Source organism: Pleurodeles waltl, chromosome 2_1 (assembly GCF_031143425.1).
Source record: "Pleurodeles waltl isolate 20211129_DDA chromosome 2_1, aPleWal1.hap1.20221129, whole genome shotgun sequence".
Taxonomy (NCBI): Eukaryota; Metazoa; Chordata; class Amphibia; order Caudata; family Salamandridae; genus Pleurodeles; species Pleurodeles waltl.
Genome location: NC_090438.1, coordinates 185,310,676 through 185,337,993, shown reverse-complemented (window position 1 = coordinate 185,337,993; position 27,318 = coordinate 185,310,676). Strand labels below are relative to the sequence as shown.

Genomic DNA, 27,318 nt, shown 5'->3' with positions numbered 1-27,318 from the left:
AGGTAGGAATTAGTCTGTTGACTCTAGTGACAATATGGTAGCATTATTTTTATGCTTCACTCTCCTTGTCACAATTTTAATCTGGTCATGCTGTATCGTCCTGGTTATTGCAGTCCACGCTTTGATATCTAAGATGCCGTCGCTTTATTAAAGCATTATTGAAATATATACTGCCTCTGTTTGTCATTGTGTATGTGAGACTAATGTAAGTGAGAGAAACGGATAAGACCTGAGTGACCACCGCTTCCCTGAGAAACCAGTTATGTCATGATCTCGGCTGCCCAATCATCCCTGCCCTTGGGTACAGATGAGGCACTGCTAGTTAGTGGGGGCAGAACCCTGATTGGAGCGACAGGTGTCACCTGTAGTGGGTCAGACGCAGTCTCCCACACGGCAGATGATTCTGCCTCTCAAAATCCAGTAGCCTCATTAGAATAATGAGAGCCTCTGTGACAAGAGGACGGAGTCAGCAGGACCGCATCTCAGTCACACTGCACCGTGTTCCAGGACAATCCTAGCAGAAGTGCTCCTCTGCAGAATGTAGCACAGAGGCAGTTTTTATAATGAAACATTGCACTGTGTCAGAGGTGTATGCTGATGCAATGATATGTCTGTGGCAAAGTAGCTGTCTCTAACAGACAATAATAAAACAAGGGCATTTTGTTCTGTGTGCCTAGACTTGGACGAAGATTTCAGATTGCATGGCAGCAGCGCCTACAAGAATAGGCCTCATGTACGGTGTCTTCTTAGTACGTTGTTGCATGAGAGTAAAACCTTGGTAAAAGGTCAATCAGAAAAGATGCCAAACTAAAACGTGAATTCTAAAATGGAGGCTCTATGCGGGCTTGACATGCTTTACAACATGACTATCCAAACTGAAGGTCCACCCACATCAAAATCGGGCAAGCGGACCTTCATGCTGGCAGTGTGTATACTCCATCGCAAAGCCAGCTGATACATTGGCCCCTTAGTCTATTTCTGATTTTTCCTATTATTCTGCATTGTTCCTATTACTGAGAGCCTTTGTGGCAATGGTTTTATGCGACTATTGCTGCATGTCTGTATTGTATCCTTTTGAATTTTGTAATAAACCTTCATTTTTTTTTTCCGAAACTCTGCTATGGAATTAACTTTTTCAGTGAGTCCTTTCTTACCAACTCTTCTTTGAGATGTTGTTGTGGACCTTGTCTCTAGGACACATCGCCTTGTGAATCAAGAATAACACCGTCCTCGATCCAATCAACTCCTTGGAGTTCCATTGATATGCTGATCATTTTCTAGGGCCCTTTCATGGCCACATCTGTATTATGTACATACCTGCACAATAGTTGGCGGTTACATGTCTTGCGCTATTTGCAGCAAACATTTTTTCACTACAATTCTGAACTGGCAAAGTCATTCAATGGCTTACATACCAGGGATGGAGTGAGATAGGAGGTGGTGGGGGGGAGGGGTGCAGTGATTCGGGTTAAATGGTAGAAGGCTTGGAAAGTAAATACCGCAATGGTTTAGGAACAGTCAAAAGGTTGGGATTCGCAAGCATCTGAGGTTTCAAGTTGCTGCGTACTGTGGCAAAGGTCTCACAGATATAGTCAGGGTGATGCATGCATGGGAAGGGCCTGAAACCTATTTGTGAGGTTCTCAACATGAAAAATGGTTCAAATACCACAAATGTCCATATGATGTTTCAGTAACACAAGACAATCAGCAACCTCTGACCTGAGATTAAATGGAGAGAGAGAGAGGGACATGAACACAAGAAGATCCCAAGAAGGCACAAGATGTGCGGGGGTGGTGGGTGGCTGTGTAAGGTGAAGGTTGACAAGATTACAAGGTTTGGGACCATCAAAGTTCCCTGTGGCACACAAAGGGTAAAACTTTGGCCACTGGGCTTTTAAGATAGTGGCTATCTGCCCCAGATAGCAAACAAATAGAATCTGAAGAATAACCTCCAATTCATAATAAAATTGCCTAAAACGCTGACAATTATTGGTTATTTACTTTGAGCTTTAGTCACAACTTTATTCAGAACTACCATTAATCTATTGTAATTTGTACTCATTTAATCTACCTTGGAAGAATAAATGTTCACCTTGCTAAGGTTGCAGCCTGCGACCTGCAGATCACACACAGGTATCAACAACTAGAGTGCAACTCACTGAGCTTTCATACCCTCTACATTTAACCAGCTATGATTTACATAAGTCACAGTAATCCATATATAAAAACATGTGGTAGGACAATCTACTGGATTGCAAAATCAATATTGTAAACAATCTTGTTTTTGGTAATTCTGTTTATTGATTTAACCCTTTCGCCGCTAGGCCTTACCAACCCTCCCAGTTCTAAGCCTATTTTTTGGCTATTTGGGGTAGTTCGTGCTTAGGATCCCATGACCTTTTGTCCCCATAAGGTATCCATGCTAAATTTGCATTCTTTTCTTTCCAATATCCTGAGGATTCTAAAGGTACACAGGGTTTGTGGATTACTTGAAAAGCGAAAATGTGTGTTTTTCAGAAAAAAAAAAAGAAAAAAAAAAAAAAAAAATCGGAAAAAAGTGCCGCACATGAAAGCATCTGTTTTTTATCCCCCTGCAAATGGCATCAACAAAGGGTTAAAATCACCATCTTCTCCCAGCTTTCAGGAACAGGTAGACTTGAATGAGAAAACCCAATTTTTCAACACAGTTTTGGTATGTTACTGGGACATAGCCTGTTTTAAACCTCCTTCAAGTTAGTGGTAGAAATGGGTGTGAAACCAATAGTAGATCCTGGAAATCTATATATTTCTGAAATGGAGACAAAATTCTGAAATCAGCAATGGGTATTCTGTGTAGAACGTTCAAGGTTTTCCCAGAGAAAGTAACAGTTGAAATAAAAAATAAATAATGAAATGGAGTTTTAAAAAAAACAGCCATACAGATTTACATTTTCATCTGTAACTTCTGCAACTATGGCAGATTTCCAAAAGCAGTATACCGTTCCATCCACTGGACCCTTCTGGTTGAGGGGATATATAGGGCTTGTATGGGTGGTTCACCAAGAACCCTAGGTTTTCAGAGCCAATAACTGAGCTCCACCATTCAATGTTTTTTTTATTCTGTACCAGGTATACATTAATTAATTTGGTAAAATATAAAGAGTGAAAAATAGGTATCAGGGAAACCTTTGTATTTCCGAAATGGGCACAAGATATGAAGGTTAGAAGCATTGGCTATTTGCACATCTCTAAATTTGGAGTTACCCATACTAGCATGTGAATTTGAGGCTATTTCTCAAAATGACTGCCTGCTTACACACTGTCTTACATTGGGAAGGGTCAAATGAAGAGAACGACAATTGGTAATAACACTTGTTCTACTATTCTGTGTTCCCTTAAGTCTCCAGATAAAAATGGTACCTCACTTGTGAGGGTAGGGCTAGGGCCTGCGACAGGAAACAGCCCAAAATGGAACATGAATACATTAATTTTTCCACGTAAAAAACTGACCCTTTTTTTGAAAAATGGGTAGCTGTGGTTTTTGGGCTCTATATCAGCTGGCAACTAAGGAAACATAGCAAACCTGTACATTTTTGAAAACTATACACCTAGAGGAATCCAGGGTGGTGTGACTTGTGTGGCTCTCACTAGGTTGTTTTACCCAGCATACTTTGCAAACCTCAAGTTTTTACTAAAAAACACATTCTCATCACATTTCTGTGATGGAAACTTCTGGAATCTGCACAGAGCCACACACTTCCCTCCATCCAGCTAAAGGAAACGGCCCAAAAAGCATGACATCAAATTTTTCCACCAAAAATGACCTGTTTTTGCAAAGCGGGTAACTGGTTTTTGGGCCCTACTTCAGGAAAATTTAGGAAAATCTACCAAACCCAGACATTTCTGAAAACTAGACACCAGAGAGGTGTGGTTTGCATGGATTCCCCAATGTTTTCTTGCCCAGAATCCCTGCAAACCTCAAATTTAGCTAAAAAAAAGAAAATCACAATTTTCTCAAATTCCTGTGTGGGATCACTGTGCCAGCCCAAATTTCCTAAGAACCAGCATTCCCCTTGGTCTACTGATAAAAATGATATCTCACTTGTTTAGGTAGGCCCAAGTGCCTGTGGCAGGGAAGGGCCAAAAACATGTATAAATTGAGGGGGAACCAAAGTGGGTCCAAAAGGGCGATTTGTTAAAATATGTTTTCAGGCCGACTCTGCTTTGGGCACACACACAAGTGGGTTAGAGTTTTTATCAGTACAGATGGGGTAATGCTGGGTGGTAGGAATTTTGTTGATTCCTGTGGATTCGAGAAGTTTCCATCACAGAAATGTAGGGAAAATGCATGATTTCAGGCAAAGTTGGAGGTTTGAAAGGCATTGTGGCTAAGAAATTGGTGTGGAGTGCATGTGAAGCACACCACCTTGGACTACCCCCAGATGTTTAGTTTTCAGAAGTGTCTGGGTCTGCTAGGTGTTTCTAGGTGGCAGCGTACCCAAATCCAAAAAGTGCCGCCGCTCACTATTGCAAGTGGGACGATATTGGAAGTTAGCCAACTTCTCTCGGCACATATGTAATATCAAAACACAAAAGAATCAAATGTCCTCTTGCTTGCTATTGGGATGAGATACTTTAGTCCGCAGGCGGGCAGAAAGACTGTAGTCCCCTTCAGTTGGAGTGGGAGGGTATAACAATGCCCATGGTGGTGGTCAGCCCCCACCCTCTATAAAATAAAATGCTTCCCTGGTGTCTAGTGGCCTTTCTGCCCACCCTGGGGGGACAGATCAAAGATAATAATCCCCATCAGCCCCCAGAAAAACTGTGGGGGGGGGGGGAAGGGTCATTCCCATGTCCATTCTGGGCAACCTCTACCCCCACACTACAAAAAAAAAATCCTTGGTGCCTAGTGGGCTTTTTGCCCCCCCCCCCCGGGCAGAAAGACTCTGCCAATTTTATAAATTTTTGGGGGAGATGTGGGGGCATTGCAATGCCCATTCTGTGCAGCCCACTCCCCTAGATGAATAAAAAAGAAATCCCTGGAGTCTAGTGGGCTTTCTGGCCCCTCCTGGGGGGGGGGGAGGGAGGGGAAGAGGGGCAGACAGGGGGCTTTTGCCCCCATCTACCTCCCAGGGGTGCAGAAGGACTGTGCCACTTTTTGCGAGCAGGGTGCATTACAATGCCCATTCAGGGCAGCCTCCACCCCTTGACATATATAAACAATAAATTCCTGGTTCCTAGTAGGCTCTCTCCCTCCCCCCCCCCCCATTCACCCTCTGGGGCAGCAGATCGGGAAGGCAGAAAGTGTGACTATGAACAAATTATTAAGGGGGGGAGCAAAAGCCCTTGCCCAAGTGGCCGCTCCCCCTCCCTGGTGTCTAGTGGGTGGATCCCTGCTTGGGGATCACCCTCCTGCGGCTATCCCCAAGCAGGGATCCACTGTGGAGGAGTACCATTGGAAAGGGGAGACTATCTCCTTTCTAATGAGAACTCTACCATCGGCCTCAGTGCTCCGAGGGCTGAGATAACCCCCTGAGTACAGAAGCAGTGAAAGTTAAATGAGCCGATCAGCTAATTTCACTTTTGGTCTAAGTGAAATGATATCAGCGCACAGCGTGCTCTGATCATCATTTCAATGAAAGAGAGGTGGTTTATTTCAGAAGGGAATCCCTCTGGTGCCCGCACCAGAGGGATTTCCAGGGCCATCTGCGTGGGCGGACGGGAGCTGTCCGACACACAAACACAGGAGCATCGGACGGCTCCCGGCCGTCTGCAGCATGAAACCAGTTAAGTGTCAGTACAAAGAAACACTCAAAAGCAAAGAAGAGCATCATACACTGCAATACTATGATCATAATAAGTGAGGCAGAGGGTCCCTCACCCCACAGTCCATTGAACATCTCCTGATCATCCACCCCCACCCAACCAGTATTTCCAGAGAATGCACAACTGTTCCCAGTTACTGGGTCAATGCCAGGCTTAGTTGTTAACGTACACAGGTTTCCTCTATATTCATTCAAGTTGCCCCATACTTTTGTCCACTTACGAGGACATCTTTTCCCCTCATATCCCACCTTCTCAGCCAATATGCACTAATCCATATCAGTTTTCAAGTTGTGGTGGTGACTCCACACTCCCGCCCCCCCTCCAAAGCCGTACAATATTGCACTGCACCACCATCTGCCCCAGGGATCAAGAAAGCACTTACAAATATAAACATAGATGGTGCCCCTGTTGAAGCTCCACTTCAGGAAAGGACAAATAATCTTGACTGGCAAAAGCAAAGCAAGTGTGTTTACCCCACAATTCAAAATTGTAAAACGATTTGAAATCCTTAGTGTAGGTGAATGACTCTTTCCTCTATTGGAGCGCAATCACACGCACTCGCACTCACACAGACCCTTTCACATCCACTCTCACACCCGACACTCACAGCTACTCTCACATCCAGAGACATCCTCTCACACCTATTGAACACCCAGAGAGACTGGCCCTGTGGGGAACTCCCACCGCACACGGCCAAAGGTTGTATGCAGCATGGGGTTGGGTGGTTGGGGGGGGGGGGGGGGGGGTGCACAGGCCAAGCCATGTGGTCAATCCCAGCCACGCATGGTCTGTGCGCGGCAGTGGTTGGATTAATGTATTGTAATGAAAATTACTTTACTTTAAAAAAACATAGCAATTCACTGAAAAAAAACACAAAAATTACAGGGACGTTATAGTTAGGAAGGAGAATTTTTTTTAAACTTAGAAATTCACTTAAAAAACTACAGGTTACAGGGACGTTATAGTTAGAATCTGAATGTTCTCGCATAAAACCAGAGTAATTCAGCAGTTATGGAGTTCAAGTAGCTATAACTCGCGGCCTAAGGTAACTATAACTCGTGCCCTCGCCATGCACTGCTAATTACCCCAGACATTACAGCACTCATGACAACTTTTATAAAGTCAATAAAAATATCAATGAAACATTAGAAGTCAATTTTTTTTATTTTATTTTTTTAAACTGTGCATGGCAGTGGCACGAGTCATAGTTACCTTAGGGCCGCAACTTATATTTACTTGAATTAACTCTACAGAATTTTTCTGGATTTGTGCGAGTAAATTCAGAACCTAACTAGAACATTCCTGTAACCTTTTTTTTTTATATACATAAATAAATAAAAATTCAGAACGGTCAACACTGTGCAGGTACAGTAAGGATCAGGTTACCATAGGAAGAGCGTTTTTGGTTTGTTAATAATTTGGCACCATTTGATTAATCTTAATGCAAACTTCACCCAAAAAAAAAAAAAAAAAAATTGTTTGTGCATGTCCGCTCCTTCCTGAAAAGTTTTGCGGTGAATTACCATAGCAGGAGACAAGATGAAAAAAATGATGGGGGCCTAAAACGCAATTTCCCCATGCTGTGTTCATTATTATTAAAAATGAATAGCGATACAGCAAAAAGGGCTGAATGGAATAAAACCAAATTTGGCTTTTTTTTTTTTTCTGGAGCAAGCTCTCAGAGTAACTTACTGCAACATGAAGAAAAATGTTGCAGCCGCCATTTCAGGACACTTCGACTCAGTCCCCTTGTCCTGTAAATTGTAAAACAAAACATCTTATAAGGGGGCAGGCCTTGGGTACTCTGACTCCCAAGATGATGTGTGGAGGCACTAGACGTATGTCCCCTGGGGCCAAACGGGACGAGAAAAGGCCACTGTCCCACTGAGTCTGAAAAGCACTTGAGGTAGTATGATATGTGTATAAGTCTAGTAACTACACCCTATAGCGCATGCCTGTCACCCTTGAGAGTGGTCTGTGTTGAGAAGACACTGCTTCCCGACACTCTACAGTGCACGCCCTCCCACTCCCTGTGCACCCCTGGAGTGCACGGTGAGTGGTCTGTGTTGCAAGGACATTCCCTCTTCATAACCTACAGCACAAGCTCCTCACCATGGGCAGTGATCTGTACAAAGAGTACACTCCCTCCCCAAACCCTACAGCACACGCCTGTCGCCCTGTGGAGTGGTGTGTGTGTAACGTCCAATCCCATCCCACACTCTATAGCGCATGCCTGTCACCCTGGGGATGTCTTCAGTGATGTCATCAATCATGTCATTGAGCATTTCACGAGTGATGTAATACGTGAGGCCATAAGCAGTGCAAGTGGGGGCTCAAGTCATAGTTAGCTCCGGCAACTATACCTAGTGAATTTTAGTGTTTTTTTTTTTTGTATGAAAGATCACCATGTAAATGAATTTTTCACTTAACTATAACAATACTGTCCCTTTAACCTATGTTTTTTTCAGTGTACATATCTATATATATAGATGTTTGAATTACCGAGTAGCGGTCACTACTAGGTAGTTAAGTTAGGACCTAGATTCTATAGAAAAAGTGCTTTTTTAATTGGCTATCTTTGGCATCAGTTAATAAATCTTCCCAAAATGTTCCCCAAAAATTTGATGCTCACATCAGCGTCTGTCTGCAAACATTGGAGGTGATCCATCAAGAGGGACCGTTAAAAAGGGGGGTCCCAAAACGCTTTGTCCCTATGCATTTTTCCATAGGGATTTTGAACAGGAATAGCACCCGAAACTACTGGATGGAATTACACTAAATTTGGCAGAAATGTGGCTCCTGGTCCAGAAAGAGACCTTTTTTTGTTTTGGTGTGAATCCACTCAGTAGCTTAAGAGAAATTAAAAAAATATATACTAATTTGTATATCTAGGGACATGAAGGATTTGTGACCCCCCCCAATCTTGTGCTGAGATCTGATTGGCTGCCAACACTTCACCAAGGAAGCCATTGGAGTGTGGGCAGCCATCCTGGGACTCGGCTGAAGCTGAGTCCCAGAAAAAAAGAATACAAAATACAAAAGGGGCCAGAGTACGAACATCCTGACCCCTTAGCTTGTGTGCTGGGATTCCAAAGGGACCATCCACGGCTAAAAAGCATTTTTTTATTTATTTTTAATTTACGCCTCGCCATGCACTAATTACCTAAAAAATTACAGCACTCATGACATCTTTGATAACATCATTGATAGTATCAATGTAATATCTGTAGTACATTTTTTAAAGAAAAAACTGTGCATGGCAGGGGCGCGAGTTATAGTTACTTGAGATAGATCCAACTATGCTGAATTTCTATGGTTTCCTATGTTCAAAATGTGAGCCTAACTATAACGTTCCTGTAACCCTTGGTTTTTTACAGTATATATATATATATATATATGTATATATATATATATATATATATTTTTTTTTTTTTTTGCATATACATATATATATACACACTTAAAAATATTTTTTCCTATTACCACTTTAGTAAAGTGGTAATAGGTAGGGAAAACAAATAAAACCTAATATCTGTATCTAAGGCCATAATCCAGAACACAGCCAAAGTGTCCTTAAAACAACGTAGGCGCCTTTTGTAAAGGCAGTCAGCAAAAATCTATAATCCTGACAAATTTCATGAAAATCCGACTGGCTGTTTGGCTGCTATGGGTGAGTATACGGCAAATGCAGTTTGGGGGGGGGGGGGGGGGGGGAGACAGTGTATTGGGGCCCCTCCCCCCTTTTACCTTAATAATCCCTTGTCCAACTACTGTAAAATGTTGTATCATCGGTCAACATAGAAAAACCTATATGTCTGCAAAGGTGCTTGGAGATTCATCAAATGGAGGCAAAGTTATTAACGGTCAAAAATCCAAGGAATCCCTATTTCTGGGATTCCTAACTATAACTGTTATGTGTGTACACACATACACAGTTTTTTACATATGATAATTGGCAGTGTACTATATACATATCACATGGCAAGGTTTTGTAAGGATGCATTACTACTGATCATTACTAGAAGATCCTACATTATTTTCAAGTACGGAAGGCTCAAGACAACTGATAATTTTTGGATATCCTTGCTGCAATTTCATTTATAGTCAACATGTTAATACAGAACCTCACAGGTCTATGAAGGATCAAAAAGAGGCAGTTTCTCCATCATATAATTATGACCATCATGGACTCATCGCTATCAATGTCCCAGCAAGTTAACGCCGTCTCTTCCTCCTATTTCAACACTCTCCGTATGCTTTGGAAGATCTTCAGATGGATCCCCACCGAAACCAGAAGGACGGTCACCCAAGCCCTCGTAAGCAACAGACTGGACTACGGCAGCGCCCTCTACGCAGGAACCACGGCCAAGCTCCAGAGAAGACTGCAATGCATACATAACGCCTCTGCACGCCTCATCCTGTATATCCCCCACCACAGCCACATCACAGCCCACCTGAGAGACCTGCACTGGCTCCCCGTCAACAAGAGAATCACGTTCAAGCTCCTCACCTACGCTCACAAAGCACTGCACAACGCCGGACCAGAATACCTCCACCACAGACGACTCACCTTCTACACCCCGACCCGCCAGCTCCGCAGACCTCGCCCCCTTCCCCCAGCACCTTGAGACCCTCACAGGTGAGTAGTGCGCTATAACAAATGCTAGGATTGGTTGATTGATGAGCATCCTTATGAATCGCACGGCTGCTTAGATATAAAATTGTTCTATTTCAATAGGAAGTTACAAACTAGGTACCGAAGGGAAATGTAAGGACATATACTTTAAAAGTAGAAGATAGCAGACAGCCCATCTTGCATGTATGACAACAAATCAGGCATTTAAGGAATTTTATTCTTGATTGTATAATAGCATTTTTTATTTACAAGGTTTAAATTAAATAATGCAGTAGCCTTTTTTTGCCGTAATAACATCTGTAAGGATATGTGATAATTCTGTTCTATGTAGAACAGAGGGCACATCTATCCCAGAGGTAAAACAGGCTTTTGTCTATATATTTGCCAAGACATCTTTTCATTGTAATTTCAGTACACCTTTGTGGATACTAGGGCAGCAATTTAGGATTAATGTCATTAAAGCCTTATTTATTTCTATGTAACATGTTTTGAAGCATGTTTTAGGATATGTAACAACTCATGATATACTGAGATTATCTGCCAAGTCACGTGATTTCCTTCATGATACAATTCATCACACGACATGAGACTGTATAAGGGAGGTCATGAACACATAATGGGTAATGCATGATAGCATGGTTAACATAACTGACAAATTTCAGTATTTGCTAGATTTTGTGCTGCAGCCCTAAAGTTTCCACAACTGAAGGATAATATTAATCAATTACTAATCATACTATCCAACCACAACTTTAACAAGTCTTTTCAGTGATTATTTCTGGTTTTGCAATGAAATACTTTCTGAAGCTTAGCCTCCGCCTACCCCAATCCCCAATATTCAGTTCTGACTGGGCATGGCCTTATGCCAAGCCCAGCAGGTACTGACCACCTCACAGAAATACGTAGGAACAGCCAAAGGTTACATTCAAAGGGTCCTGTGCACCCAGTGTCCACTAAATTATGGTAAAATCCTTAGTAGAGTGTGCACTAAGAGAAAAGTATATTTTTTTCCATTAGCTGCACAAAGTACTGCACTCTCAAGAAGTAATAGGCAGGGTCATACCCAGTCAGTGTTGAGCCATACTGTACACTTATTAACCAAACCTGGGTTTTGGACCTATGGTGAGGGAATCCCTGCATTCAACCCTCAAGTATCTGCAGAACATAGTCAAAGACCATTTCCCAGCTTGAAAAAGGCACAGGCAGTAGCCAAAATGCATGCTATGCACCAGGTAATCCTACTTTATTTATACACTATAGGTATTACGCGCAGGACAAGACCAAAATACACTATATGCCATCAGTGACTCTTCCACCTGTGTGTCATTCAGGAAGGGTGTGAACTTTGGAAACACTTTACACCCAATACTTTATCTCTAGTGTCTACTGAGTACAGTCTCGAGCTATATCTCAAAAGAACACTTGGGTTGGTGGACCTTCGAGTTGCAGAGACATCGGCATTCGTTTTAACACTTGTGACCCCCAACACTTTTTTTTTTTCAAACATAGCGATAACTGCTGAAAAAAATGGGTTCAGGCATGTCACAAAATGGCAGATGATGCAAAGCACCTCACACTACACAAACCATAATTCTCCATATTTATTCTCATCTTCAAGTCTGCGGATGTACAAGGTCTTGGGCACAGAGAAACTACTTAATAGATATGTTAATTATTGGAATAAGCATAAACTATGTAGATACCTTCCAACTAGGTTTGTGCTATTCAAATACCATACCAACACATGGCAAATTTGGTGTCACTTCAATACAGCAGTTTTCCTGTACCTTTTGCCATCTCTAAGATAGCCAAATGTTATTTGGCGTACAACCCCATATCTTGGTCTCTTCCCTTTTAAATTATAGTACTGCACTTTTTAATTAATAGTACTGCATAACGCTCTAAGGAATTCTTGCCTTCTTGGCTTATTACACCCATTAGAAAATGCTAGGTCCCTTTTTTTTTTGTTTCTTAATATATTTGTTTGTTTGTTTGGTAGGCCTCGCATATCGTTACAGCACTTGCAATACCTGCTTCCAATTGTTTTTATAAGTAAGTAACACTCAAACCTTTCTCTCCCTAAATTCCCAACATTCTACTTTACCATCTACCCTAAGCTTGTGTTTGGCAGAGGGTGCACAGTGGGTGGGAAAAAATTGCTAAAATCTTAATGGCAATAAGACGGAAGTGCTAGTGGTCAGTAACCGCTCCAATCTATGGGGCCAGCAATGGTAGCCAACAAATCTTGGGGTTCTCCCCTATCCTTCTTGAGAAGTTAAGGATCTTGGCTTTTGGCTTGATAATAAACTTCCTGCTTTGGCCTCTTAAGGTGTCTAAGTAGGACTATTTGGCTAATGCCAGTTACCTCTCAGAGGACTATTTTGCAATCCTTAATTATTTCACATCTAGACTATGGAAATGACTTATATTTAGGTACCCTTAAGTCTGGTGTTAAACGACTCCAGATTATACAGGATGCAGTAGATTGCCTGCTCTGTCATATTCCAAAATTTGAATTGGTTTTGTTGCATCTCCGGGAGCTTCATTGGCTACTGGGCAATACGTTTATCAACTATAGGGCTCCATGCTACATGTATAACGCCATGATTATGTCTGGTCCTCAGTTTCTCAGCAAGCTGATCCATTCTTACCATCCAGAACGATCCTTGCACTCTGCAAGTCAATCTTGCTGTGATACCCCGGTACAAACCAGCACGGCAGGGTCGCTATTTTGCCTTTCTAGGACCTACTCTTATGGAATTCCCTTTCTACTAACCTGCATCTCTGTTCTTCACTTGACAAGTTAAAAAAACTCTTGAAAACTTGGCTCTTTTAAATATTCTGTCTGATATTTTATCGTAGGTGTCTTACCACTGGGAAGCTTCTTTGGAGCAGTTGTGTGCGTTATAAATTCATTAAATTAAATTTGCTGATCTCCCATCTGTTTCTTGAACTGGGGGATATAACACCACCACCAGAGGCGATTGTATAGATATTTCCTCATTAAACAAGAGGCAACATAGGATCTATACATTTGAGGTAGATAATTACATGGATGTACCTCCAAATATCATACAGTCAGTCCCACTGCGTGAATCAATCTACCCAGTTTGTATTGCGATGATACTCCACCCACCCTAGCTGTTAATTTATGTATGGAATTGATACCCATTAGATTGAACATCTCCTAGAGTATCAGCACAGCCTGAGGGAGGTCCCTCTTACCCAAAATCTGCATCATAAAAGACTAGAATCCTGACCAAACATACATGTTGCCCACCAGTAGTGGCTCGCCTTCCCATATTCCCAACGCGACTGCTTGGCATCCTCTAGTGGCTACACAAGACTTCTCTACAAGAAAGATTATGAACCTGCTGACAAAAACTGACACCCTCTAGAAGTATACTTGTAATTTGAGTGGCAGACACGTGAGGTTTGACATTTCCGCAATAGGCTCCATTTTAGCTGTGGTGTGGAGCAGCCTGACATATCATATGAATACTGTTTGCACAAAAAAGTAACCACTCAAATATTTCACTTGTATCGCGTCATATTTGGGAGAGTTAGAAAAAGTGGTTTATCATTTAATACAGTCAGAAGTATTTCTTGATAAATGCCTAACATGCATTTTTTGTACTCTTACTCAGGACAAGATAGGACAGGGCAGAGTACTCTAGTGGTGCCCAACCACACAAGATCAAGGTCCCAAAAAACCTGATAGTACTGAAAAACTTCAGATTCTCATCCTTCTCAGGACAAGGGAGATGCCAGAATACATTGACATGATTCAGCATAACTGAACTGGGTGGAAAGTATATTCAATCCATCTCAACACTGGAACACAATGGGCACGTGTTTACCTGCACATTCGTCACTTGTTTCCTCACCCGCAGGAATTTGCTTCACTCCTGGTGACCCTGTAGCCATAATGCAGTCACTGCAAAAGAAAGAAAGGTATCTTAGCATCCGATCAGCGACTCCTGGGGACTGAATACAATACAAGAATGTATCAAAGTGTACACAGCTGTTTACCAAACTCCTAAGTGCACACAGACTCCCACCTGCTTCTGGCTGTAAACTGAGGGCATCACTCACTAGTTCAGAGAAACTCAAAGTATGGTGTTTGTCAACAGCAGCACTGTGCCGCTGTTTATTGGGCCCAACACTAACATTAAAACGATGTTAAATAAACAAGCAAGCATTTGTTTGAAAGTTAACTGAAGTTAAAGAAAAGAACTAACTAGGGTGTGCTGCACCACTTAACTTTAGGAACACCTTCATTTTTAAAGACATTTTGCAGCAAAAGTGTACAACTTATAATAAAGTATCTTCAAAATTCAAAAAGTGTATTTCATTAGCATGCAAAACCATTTAATCTTAGTACATCAGATGATATCAGTGCATTAAGAAATGTTTTTTTTTTTTTTTAAAGTGACAGTTTTCAAACATGAATTTTAGAAACATTCTTCCCTTCCCACACCCTGTGCTAATAGTGAACTAAGAGGTAAGTCAGTTGTTATGGTTATGTGCCCTCTTTAGGTGGCCTTGGTTCCTATTATACATGACCAGCATTATAGTTTAATATATCAAACAAAAACGAAGGTCTCGCACCGTGCACACCCTAAAGTCAAGTATTTCAAGGTCCTCTTTTATATGTGATAATGAAGAAAAGGAGACAAAGTAAAATAACATAAATGCCTAGGATCACATAATTTGGTAAAGTGAGGAAGTCGGGATTAGTCACAGGTTTTCTGGTTTCATATTGTGCAGTTCAGCCACTAGATGTATATAAGCTTTGCTTTCACTTCCCCCACTTAACACCATCCTCCTCTGCCCCCCAACAAGCCTCCGATCAACACTGTGATGACTTCAATGCGGACCTCATCACATCACAGACCAAACTTTTGTGGCCCCTGGAAAATGTTTGCGAGTAACCATGGACTAGTTCAAAGTATAAACTGTACCAAAGATGCATGAAAGACGGGTCAGACAAGAAACAACCAGCACTGCCCCTGCTGATTGATTAGAACAAATCCAGTATGCCAACAAATAATTCCTTTCATCTCAATGAGTGGCAGAGTTCACGCCAAGAACTTGTTTGCAGGAGTGTGTGTGTGTGTGTGTGTGTTGGGGGGGGGGATGGGGGGCAAGGGGGTGGTGGTAGGTTAGCACAAAATCATATCTTTAAAAAGTACCTCTCCAGAAAAATGTCACTCGGAGGTATTTTCTGTTGCTTACAAAAGGTATTTTAAAATTCCTTTAATATATGGATTTTTGAATTCGTTTTTAATGTATTTTTACATGTGTAGCCAAGCTAGCTCAGAGCGAATACAGCTGCAACCTGGTGAGTTCGCAATCTTAGTATATCTGTTACTGAGAGATGGACAACACAGAACAAAATCTATTAAATAATCCATTCCCAGTGGAGGAGACTGGTGTTCCCTTAAATATATTAGGTCAAACAAGGTAGTGGAGTTGTAGGTACATGATAAAAAAAAACTTTCACTTTGAACAGTAGAGTGAAGCGAAGGCTCACTGAGCCTTAAGCAGATAGCTCTCAACATAAGGAAGGTTCTCTTGCTTGCAGCCACAAGCCACAAGCCACAAGGCACAATGTTAATCCTTGTTTTGCCAAGTCCCAATTTTACTTGACTTTGAGAAACTTTGTGAACTCAATTGAAACATTCACCATGGGTTTCTTGACTAATGGGTCCCAGACTCATACAAAATCCCTACTGCAGGGGAGGTGCCACTCTTCTCTGGCAGTGGCAGGCAGACCCCCATCTCTATGGGGCCCCTCAGCCCAGTACACTGACTGGGTCTGGGAGGTGTCAGGTGGTCGGCCAAGGAAGGAGGGGGGCCCCTCTCGATGTACTTTGCAGGGAGACCCCATCAAGTTTCGATATGCCACTGGTGAGTTACAGTAATGCAAGTGGGAAAGAACTCCAGCTTGGACTACAGGAAGTGGAGCGTACAGAGGGAGGAAAATGGTAATTTTACAAAGAAGACGCATATAGAAAAAAACCTCCACGCAGAGGCCAGGTGCAGGGTTCAAGGTCTCTGGAGTTGGTTATTTTCTGTAGTACACACAGAAGGCCAATCAACTAGCCACTTGAGTAACTCTGGTGGTCCTGGTTTCAAGCAGCAAGGCAGGCCTGCCGCAGCACTGGAGTACAGGAGTCCTCTGAGGGCACAAAGCAGGCATCAATCAGCAGGTCAGTCCTCTGAGGTACAAAGCAGGCCTCAAGCAGCAGGTCAGTCCTCTGAAGTACAAGGCAGTCATTTTGTTGCCCTTCGCAGTCCAGGAGTGAACTGAAGAGTTGGTCTAAGGGTCAAGTATTTATACCTGGTGCCCGCCTCTAAAGCGGGGGGTGTACACCTAGGCTACCCACACAACTGGTTCTGGAAATGTTCTTCCTTCCCCTGCCCAGGCTTCGAATGGTCAAGGGTGACAATAGGCTGGCGTCAGGTTCCTTTGTGAGTGTGGTGGAGGCATCCCTTTGAAATTTAAGTGAGGCAGGGACACCTCTGCTCCACTCACCCTGGAAGGATGACCCATCCTACAAATACCTAAGCCCCATTGTCACACTGTCTGGGAGGTACACCACTGCCAAGCTATTCGCAGACATGTGACCCATGACTCACGATGCAGTCACCAAATGGTTAGGAAAGAAAAATGCCACAGTGCTAAAAGTGACATTTTCAGAATTGTGACTTAAAATATGTCTTTACCATTTAAGAGGATTTTAAGACCAAACAAACTTTTTATCTGTTCCCAGTCAAAGGTTAGCACTTATCAAATAAATAAATTTAAAAAAAAAATATATATATATATATATATATATATATAGAGAGAGAGAGAGAGAGAGAGAGGTTTTCACTACCAGGACAAGAAAAACTTAAAATCACATGTCCTACTTTTTAAATGCAATGCATACTGCCCTATGGGCTACTTAGGACCTACGTCAAGGGTGGCATATGTATTAAAAAGAAAGTTTTTGGCTGGGCAAAAGTGTTATTTTATCAGGTTGAACCGGCAATTCAAACCTGCACTATAGGCTGCAATCGGCAGGCCTGAGATGAGTTTTAAAGGGCTACCTTAGTGGGTGGCACAATGAGTGCTGCAGGCCCACTAGTAGCATTTTATTTACACGCCCTAGGTACATATAACATACGCAAATCAGGTATAAGCTGATTCTACCATGTTTGAGGGCGTGACCATGAGCACTTTAGCACTGGCCGCAATGATAAAGTGCCTTAAAGCCAACAAGCCAACAAAGAAACATTTCAACAAATGGTCCGGGGGAGGCAAAGGTTAGCACGGGTCTCCTCCTTTGGTGGTACTTATGTTCAGTGGAAATCTTGCTGAGCTACTATTATTATTAGCGTTGTAATACTGACTATACCAGACAGAATAACATTGTCGGCTATACCATTCAAGACCATCAGAAGTGATCACATGAATGTATCAGGCAGGGTTGCCAGCAGTAATGTAAAAAGGTTTTAGCAATTTGCAAAGCCTCTCTATGGGTAATAGATAACGGCCACAGTGTAATGCCCCTGGCACCCAAGTAACAATAAGTCTCCTCAAAGCCGCCGGATTTAGCTTTAAATATAAAATAACATGTAGGTTTGTAAAGTTCATGTGCACTCTAAAGTGTATATAACACAAAAGTTGGAATGGCTGAATTTGGAATTCAACTCCAAGTCAGTGGGAAATTCAACCATTTTTTAAATCCAAATATCAGCCTATGGGTTCTGAAAATGTTATTAGTTTTCAAATTTGAATACACACTTTTCAATTTTGATATATATAATAATTCAACCAAGCAAAAGCTTCTAATTTAATTAGCTGGGCTACATGGGGGACAGCTACTTAGTGGTAGCTCGTAAGCTAACAGTAGCTCATGAGCTACTCATTGGAAAAGCCTGGGTTAGTGGGGTGACCACTCCAAAGGATGTCACATCTAACTGTCATATTAAGGTGCTTACATTGCCACCATCGCAATAGACTCACCATTCATAAATGTCATTTCGTCCATCATCTGTTCCTTTTGCTTCTGTCGACTCTAAGTGGGGAGGGTATGCCTAGACGTGGGTCCTGTGCTCACTGTACCACTGGATTGAAGCTAGCCTGGCTGATGAGGTGATACACTGAAATCAGTCCCAGGATTCTCGTTTCTGGTCCAGGGAGGACTTGGCCTGGCAGTTCGGCTGAACTGTTCACATGGGAAGCAGGGTGAAGACTGATTTTCATATGGCCGAGTCCAAACTGGGGTGACGTAGTGAGCAAATAAAATGATAGATTAAACCCAGATTGGTAAGTGGAGGTGAATGTTTGTATTGTTCCGCCCATCATCTGTTCTTTTTGCTTCAGTCACCCTAAGTAGGAAGGGTATGCCCAGATATGGGTCCTGTGCTCACTGTGCCACTGGATTCAAACTAGCCTGGCTGATGAGGGGTGATACCCCAAAACTGGTCCCAGGATGCTTGTTTCTGGTCCATGGAGGACCTGAACTGGCAGTTCGGGCTGGTCTGTTCCCATAGGAACAGGGTCAAGACTGATTTGCATATGGCTGGGTTTTTTGCTTTTTATGAGCAAAAAAAATTATGGTTCAAACTTAGATCTGTGACTGGAGGTGAATGTTTGCATTATTCAGCATTCCGTTCATCATCTGTTCTTTTTGCTGCTGACTGGTAGGGCAGTTTTAAGTAAATGCAAGTCACTCCTAAGATAGGCCTTTCGAGCCCTTAGGCAGGGTCCTCTGTACTTGAAAGTGGAACATATATTTTTACAAGTTCCAATAGTAAAAACAAGCAATTGCCATGTTTACTTTGGAGAAGGCTAGCAGCCCATTGGCAAGTGCAGAATTTCAAGACACATCAGCCTTGCTAATTTCTGACTGGGACCACTGAGGTTGGTACTGCAAGGTATGAAACAACTTGCTACATTAAGCCTGACTTGATGCTCAAGTCAAAATTAATGTAACATGTAGCAGAGTACAACTTTCACAAAGTTGCAACTTTGTTGCCTAAAGTCTCCTGAGTCCATTCACGGTTTGCACATGGGGTCTACCCCTGAGACAGCTTTCTGCCTCCCAGGGGAGACATGCAAATGACTCTCAGGAAAGGACACAACAGAAGCCTATATAGGCGAGAGGTGTTACCCCTAGTTGGCAGGAAGCCACATGAGTGTTAGCCCAAAAGGTGAGCTTCAAAATAGGAACCACATTTGAAGGGCAAATGGGAAACACTAGGGAGAGGGGCTGCTCTATTGCTTAGGCAGACAGGCTGGCAGTAGGGACAGAGAGGGGAAGCCAATTGTCAAACTGGTTTTTAATGGGTGTGAAGCCCCCTTGGAAGCCACACTTCTGGGTTATACTTGGAAGCTCTACATGCTGAGAAAGGAGTTTCTGCCACCACGAGAGTGGGAACAATAGACATTTGAGATAGCTAGATGCCACACTGCACAAGAAGTTGTCATCAGGCAGGAGGGAACCTGGTAGCCCTCTGGCTAGTGATGACAACCTGCCGTGAGGTACTGCCCTGCTGCACCAAGGAGCCGGCAAAGAGAGACTGCACCGATGTGGACTGCACCTGCTCTACCTGCTGGCTAGCAAAGGAGAAGAGACTGTGCCTTCTGTGTCAAGCTCGTGGAGAAGTCATTTCTTGGCAATCAGTAGGAAGGTCCTGAGAGGGCTCCAAATGTCTCTAGGTTGGAATGAGTGAAGCAAAGGCCCAGTATACAGTTCTGTGTGCTCATTCCAGTAGACCAACGAGTCTATCCACTGCTGTTACTTGTGGGACCGCCCTTATTTCAGCAACAAGCAACCATGTTCATAATTTCTGACATATTTACATTCAGACATAGAACCTTGCATGAATGTAGATACTGCTTTTCTCATTTCTAACTACTGGGCAGGAGAGACTCTGAGCTTGATTTTCCAACTAAAAATTAAGTTGGATATTGATGATCAAAGGAGAGAGACACTTGGTTTTCCAAGGTCTTTACTAACGATGAGCAGCAAAACCATAAATTTACATTTGCTGGACCTAACATTATAATGGAGAAAGTCACGCAGTGCTTTATGTGTACTAAGGAAATGCATATTCCGGACTACCTTTTCCAAATATCTCTAAAGAGCTGTTTAACAGGCATTAAGGGTCTTTGCCTTAGAAGTAACACATTTCTAAGCTTTCCTTTTCCAGGAAATTTGTGGTAATTGATTAATTACTTCTCGGATTTGAAGCAACTTCTCACATTTCATTAATGACTCTTTCTCCCTGAATTCAACATGGTTATCGTGTTCAATATGTCCAACAGCTCTGTTTAAACCCTAGTGTATTGGATAACAGTTCACCACTTTTTTTTTTTTACTATCCAGCCTAGCTCCTTGCAGGTGGTTTTACAACTCAATTTCCAAACAATGTAGGAAATACTGTACAAAATAACCATTTGAAGAATCTGTTCTATGTGAGCTTTAGGACAAGTCATGGGACTGAGTCAGAACTGACAACAACCATCCAGGCAGCAGGGGGTGGGGGTTAGTGATGTAATTTTGTGAAATGTTAGGGCAGCATGTGATGCAGATTATCTTTCCATCCTTATTAAACCCATTATAGTATAACAAAAACAAATCCTTATTAAACCCATTATAGTATAACAAAAAGAATCTGCCAGTATGTTATCATACACCTGTTTTTCTCCATGTAACAGCACATGTAGGGTCTAGTGTCTACAACTGAATTGCAGCTGTGGGATAGAATTCATTTTGTATTCCTATCCAGATAATTTTTCACTTTTCTGGGCAAACATTTTGGATACATTAAGGGCCTGATTTGTTACCACTTTGAACACAAGAGAACTAATTAGCTTGTTGTCTAAATTGTTCATTTGTGGTGAGAATAATCTTTGGATCAGCAAGGCTTGGGCTCAAATCTTGCTTGGCAGCATCAGCTGCATGGAGAAATCCATACGGTTAGTCTCACTAACAGGAATGTTGGATTTTTCTCTCCAAATGGGCACCATTGCCAAGGCACTGCACTCAATGTCAGAAGCAAGAAGCAGCCTGGACGGAGGGCCCATTATTTCTTCTGGGTGGGTCACTGAAACAGCCAGTATCTAGGGTGCAGTTTGAACAAGCTTAGCTCAGTATAGCAGCTTCATGACGACAGTTCTTGCAAAGCTACAAACGTGAGATGGCATCAGCAGATCCCTGTTATCCAAAGGGTGAATCTTTCGCCGTTAAAAAAAAAGGCACAGTCAAGTGGATTTCACGTTCATTAATTTTTAGGAACAATGGTTCAGATTCTTCAAATTTTCTTGGAACATTTATAAATAATCTCACTCGTCATTTCATTAATATATATTTCAAAATAGAAATCCTGTCACCAGTAGAAAGCAGAGTACTCTGAAATCAAAACAACCGTAAACAAATAATTGTTCAAATTAAACTAACTAGCATCATCTTACAGCTCAGTACAGAAGTAAATAATTCAATCGTATTGTTTTCTTGCATCCTTAGACACATATTCAAGTCTTACAGCCGATAGCCTTTAAACCGAGACGGCCGGCCAAACACACATGCGCTCTGAGGGAAGTGCACTCCCCTCGTCCAGGTCATCCCACAAGACCCGCCCCTTTCACAAGGAAAGGATAATAAACATTGTTTATGGCTGCTGCCACGGGTGGAGGCGATGCTCCTCCGCCCTAGTGGAGGAGCCGCCACTGCTAAACATCTTGCAGCACAAGAAAAGCCAAGGACCGCGCAGTTATACTGGAGGCTCTAATATGTGCTTTCAGTAGTAATGTTTGTCAGGACTGTTACTCTCTTCAGGTGATGCCCGTTTCAGTTCACCGATCTACATAGCATAAGCCGTGATGTCAGCCTATAACCTATAGAGCAAAGCTTGTGTGATGACCACCAACTCAGTCAGTCAAATTACATTTATTTTGGGTATAACCCTAAAACCAGTAGAGGAAACACTACATTTTAAGTAGTAAAAACATCTTATTCTGCGGCCACATCTATAGGTTAAAAAAGAAGTTATCAAATATAATAATAGTATGAAGAATGTTACAAACTACTATACTTTAGAGTGTCCATGTATTACCCATTAGCGGCTAATAGATAATGTGGGATGATGGTGAACAACATTTCTAGGAGGTATCTGTCTTACATTTCACTCCTAGCCACTCAGTTTTGCTTTCTCTTGCACCCTTTTCCAGATGACTAAGCCATTTGTTCTTTTCCCTAGCATATAGGGGACACAGAAAAGGGAAAATTACGGTCCTCCTCAGTTTGAACCGTACCGCTGAGGCAGTATTTGGTCTTCTCAGAGGATCTGCTCCACTTGCACGTGCAATTATTCGAAGATAAAGAGCTACACCTAAATTTGATATACATTTTTTCCCCAACAATCTTCAAATTTCGGCGTGCACTTCCCTGGAAGAAATGAATGAGTTGAAGAACTGTTGCATGCTTTTCTATTCTGAACATTTTTTTAAAACATAAAACTTATGTATTATTTTGCTATGGTGTTCATTGGTAGCGGAAAGAGAATGGGAACTGGACCATAACTCAGGCAAGTCTATTTCACATGCAATCCAGGTACATATTTTTAAACCAGGTAAGTGACCAATCCCCAGTGCGCACCAATACTTGACACAAACTTTCTCTCTAATGATTTAACGTGTCCCTCAGACTCTTATCCAATGCTTGAGTGGCCTAAATTTTGTCAAGACTGGGACACAGATCAAGCCTAGGTCTGTCAGTAGAAGGTTACTGCCTGTGCTTAGAGGCAGATTTAAGAGCAATTTAGAAAACTATTTTCTCATACAGATAGCTTTGAATCATTTTCATATCTCCAGCACCGAATAGTGAAAATTTCTGGCAATGAACTTCATATGCTTCTATAGCCAAATAAATATTTTGCCTCCATCATATTTTACAAAGAGTATGGTTAACCCCGATCATTTGGCTGCAAATTATTGCTCTGATAATAAATTTGCTTGCTCCATTTCAAACTGAGTGAAAATATATGCAAGAGATATTCAAAATCTTAGACTCTCTCGAGACTCAAGTCATTCAGCCTGTAGTTGTTCCTCAATTCATTATGAGGCTTAAAAGCAGTCTTTATAGTTTTATGAGGTATTAATAGCTAGAGCATGAGTCCACAGAGTTGCTCAAATTTATCTGTGAGATACTTTAGACCCAGGGATTGCTTTGATACCTGCAAAGCATAATCTGCAAATAGTAGGCTAAAGATTCTTGAGCTACCTACAGAAAGGGCATCACAAAATGTGTTCCTCACAAACTGTACTACTTGGTTGATCTATAAAGAAAAGAGCAGTGGTCCAAGTCAGCAGCCCTATCACCCTGCTATGTTTACATTAGGAGGCTTTGAATTTGTACCACCAGGCCCCCATCACACAGTGGCGTATTATTGTGTAGTTTTACCAAAATATTAATTAAATGTAGTGAAATGTCTGCTTCATAAAGATTTTTAAAGAAGGTATCTGCAGATCTAGTCAAAAGGACATCAAAGGTCAACAAATGTCACATACAACCACGTCATCCTGAGTGCTACATATTTTTCTAGAAGAAAAAAGAACCTATATGCCTGATCCACAGTACTGGTCCTTTTCCTAAATTCACCATGATAATAAAAGAGGGTGTTATTTTGCTTCACCCCAGATTCCAGTCTAGCCGGTATGGTGTGGTACCTGCAAATAGTTTTTTTTAATACTGATAAACATGCTCATTGGGAGTTAAGTTGCAGATTCTTTCTACATAGGCAACGCTATCTCTGCTCCTAAAAATGAATTTGGTAGCAAAATTATTTTTACAATTGCATTACTAATTTGCTTAAGGTAGTTTCCCCTCCCATAGTACAGGCTCTGATTTGTACAAATCAGCAGGAATCCTAATTAGGTCAGGGGTCTTTTTCCTGTTTGGCTTATTAATCACTTGTTACTTTGTGGGTGTTTACATCATGGTCATTACATCAGGAGTACCATTACATCCAGGTACTTTTTATTGGGGGTACTTTGCAGGTAAGTTGGTAAGCATGGTTAACCCCTGCTATATAATACATGTTACATACACATTTGTTTTTAATATCTAAGTATATACTTAAAATAATCTTATTTAATATATTTTATTTTTTAAATAGAACTCGATAAAGTAATTACATTTAAATTCAAATTAAATATTTGATTAAATGTAATAGTTATTTTAGGTAAATTAATGGATTTACATTTATAACGTAATTTTTATTTATACCTCTGCACTTCATAAACCCCTTATTATTGCTATATATATTCCACTTGTGAATCAAACAATCTTCACTACCCCTATACACTACCCATCCATGACCCCTAAAAAACCCTTACTACCCTACCGACTTCCCATCCCAGAACCCTAAAACATCCTAATTACCCCTATAGACTAGCCATCCCTGAATCCTAAAAAAATCCCTAACAACTGCTATACACTACCTGTAAATCATAACCTAAAATGACTTCGTACTCTACAGACTACCCATCTCTGAACCCTGATATCCCTTAACTGCCCATTAGACTACCCATCCCTAAAACTAAAACCTCCTTACTTCCCCCATAAATTACCCATACCTGTACCTCCACAACCCCTTACTACTGCTATACATTACCTACCCATGATCCCCTACAAACCTCTTACTAACCTTATAACCAACTCATCCATGTAGCCTAAAACACAGCTTCCTACGGCTATATGCTACCGATGCATGAATTCTAAAACTGCGAACAACTGTGATTGGAGTGCGCATGGCAGACAGGGAGCAAACAAATGGCATGAACAAGTCCACAGAGAGAATAGTACTTCTGAGTTTGATGTCTACCTAAAAGGTGCCCAGTACGCTAATATAATTAACTCTGCAGTTCAATTTTGAGTTGCACGTTTTCTCCACCCACTCAAGCAAGCTGGCAGCCTAAATCAGACTACCAGGTGAAAATATCTACCAGGGTTAGTAAAATTGTTTTTAAGCAGAGACTTACATATAGGTGCAGATCTTTGCATGTAGGTTTACCTCTATGAATTGTGCTGGAAAGTAAGCTGAGTACTCTTGAAAATAGGAAGACAGAAGTACCTCAAAAGTAACTCACACCTCCTCATACCAAAATCTTTGTGGATTGTGTCCTTAAAGTCTTAATGTCAAGCTTTAGTTGTTTTTTCCCTGTGTTTCCTTTCTATATGGGTATTGTAGCTTTTTCAATGTGTTTCCTTTCTATATGGGTATTGTAGCTTCTGTTACAAATGTAAGGATGCAAGACCTAGATTATGAAGAAAAACAAGTAGTACATGATATATTCATGTAATATGAAGAAATAGTCAACGTGCCACAAGGCAGCCTTGTCTGAGGGGCTTGAAAGAGCCGAGCAGAGGACAGCTGCTGCCCAAAAGCCAGTTACAAAGGCTCGATCGCCAGATGCTCAGACATGTTTGGAGAAAGGCTCTATCCAAACTTTGGACTGGAATCTGACAAATAAAGATGCATCTTGGTACTCCTAGTTCTGTTGATCGCTGGTGCTGGCAATGAGTCTACTCTAAACTCTCATGAAACCCTTCTGATGCATTGTATGCAACTGCAGAAAGACCCCTCACCGCCTCTCCCACATTATGAAAGCTAGCCCGGGAATGCAAAGAAAAAAATCACGGGACTCGACGATGTGCTCACATCTAGCATGGGACAACTTCACAACTACTTCTCATCACTAAATAGATAAGTAAAGGTTTTCCCAAAATGAAACCAACTATATTGACATTTTTGTCACCAATAAAACTGGTACTGCCCTTAAAGGGACAGTTCTATCGGACAATGTTTTGTACCATGGGTCTGATTACCCCCATTCTACCTCGTTGGGAACTTCAACTTTGGTCGCTGGAGGAGAAATTTGACTATTGGATGGCATCTGCTCTGTTAGCCACTCCATGGATCCATTCAGCTACTGGTCCCCTAGGTTTTAAAGATGGGAGAGATGTGGAGCTGCAGTGTCATGGTTGTATTGTATCCATCCTACAAGTGGATAAGAGCTACAGCAGAATAGCTTGGCAGCAATCAGATGCAGATTGCTGACCCCGTAGGACTACAGTTTCTATCCCCTGGAAAAACAAAATGTTGATAAAAATTCAGTGGAGTTGTTTATTTGGTTGAATTCAGGAAAACGCAAATCATGTTTCATGGGACTATCGTTTTAATAGAAAGAAAGCTTGAAAGAAGCATACATTACTATGGAATTATCAATTAAATGCCACTATAGCTTGTTTATAACGTTTTATCACTTCAACATTTCAAGACACAAGTAACAACTATTACAAAAATGTCTACTTGACGTCTGCCTGATAGCCAAAACCTCATGGCAGAGCTAGGTTGCACAAGCCATATCTTGTTATTCATTGGTATTAAGTAAACGGTGGTACCCTTTGTCAGTCCAATAGCATTATCGCAAAAACATGACCTTGTCAGCCATAAAACAACATCAACCAGACGTTCTGATGTCCTGTGTGAGGCTTGTGAACGCAACCTGCTTGTGCACTGAAGTTAAGGCGATACCTCTTATCAGACCATCTCAGTGCTATGGGAAGTAAATAAAACATTGACAAAACATCCGCTGTAAAGTGTAGTAAAAAGCAAGCAAGCCAATATCGACACACCACATCTGCCTGCAGCCCTTCATTAAGTGATGCCATAACAGAATTCAGATACAATAACGAGGTAAGGGGATGGACGTATTCAAGGAGTTCTAAAACATACTGTATGCGCAGTTCACGACAAAGGACATGTACATGTGCTCTGCATATGTGAGAGGAGGTAGTTGAAATGAACTTGTCCGC

At 41.7% G+C, this 27,318-nt stretch overlaps 1 protein-coding gene across 8 annotated transcripts in view; it reads right to left on the bottom strand.

Annotated features, from left to right (window-relative positions):
- KIAA1210 (KIAA1210 ortholog) overlaps positions 1-27,318 on the bottom strand; it is a 487,569-nt gene that overhangs the window by 221,338 nt on the left and 238,913 nt on the right. For 6 of the 8 annotated variants that reach the window (XM_069212338.1, XM_069212353.1, XM_069212342.1 and 3 more), the window contains one exon: positions 14,302-14,378. In XM_069212338.1, coding sequence (XP_069068439.1) covers positions 14,302-14,378 — 77 coding nt within the window. The remainder of the gene's footprint in view (positions 1-14,301; positions 14,379-27,318) is intronic. The other 2 variants (XM_069212340.1, XM_069212354.1) reach the window with 1 other exon arrangement.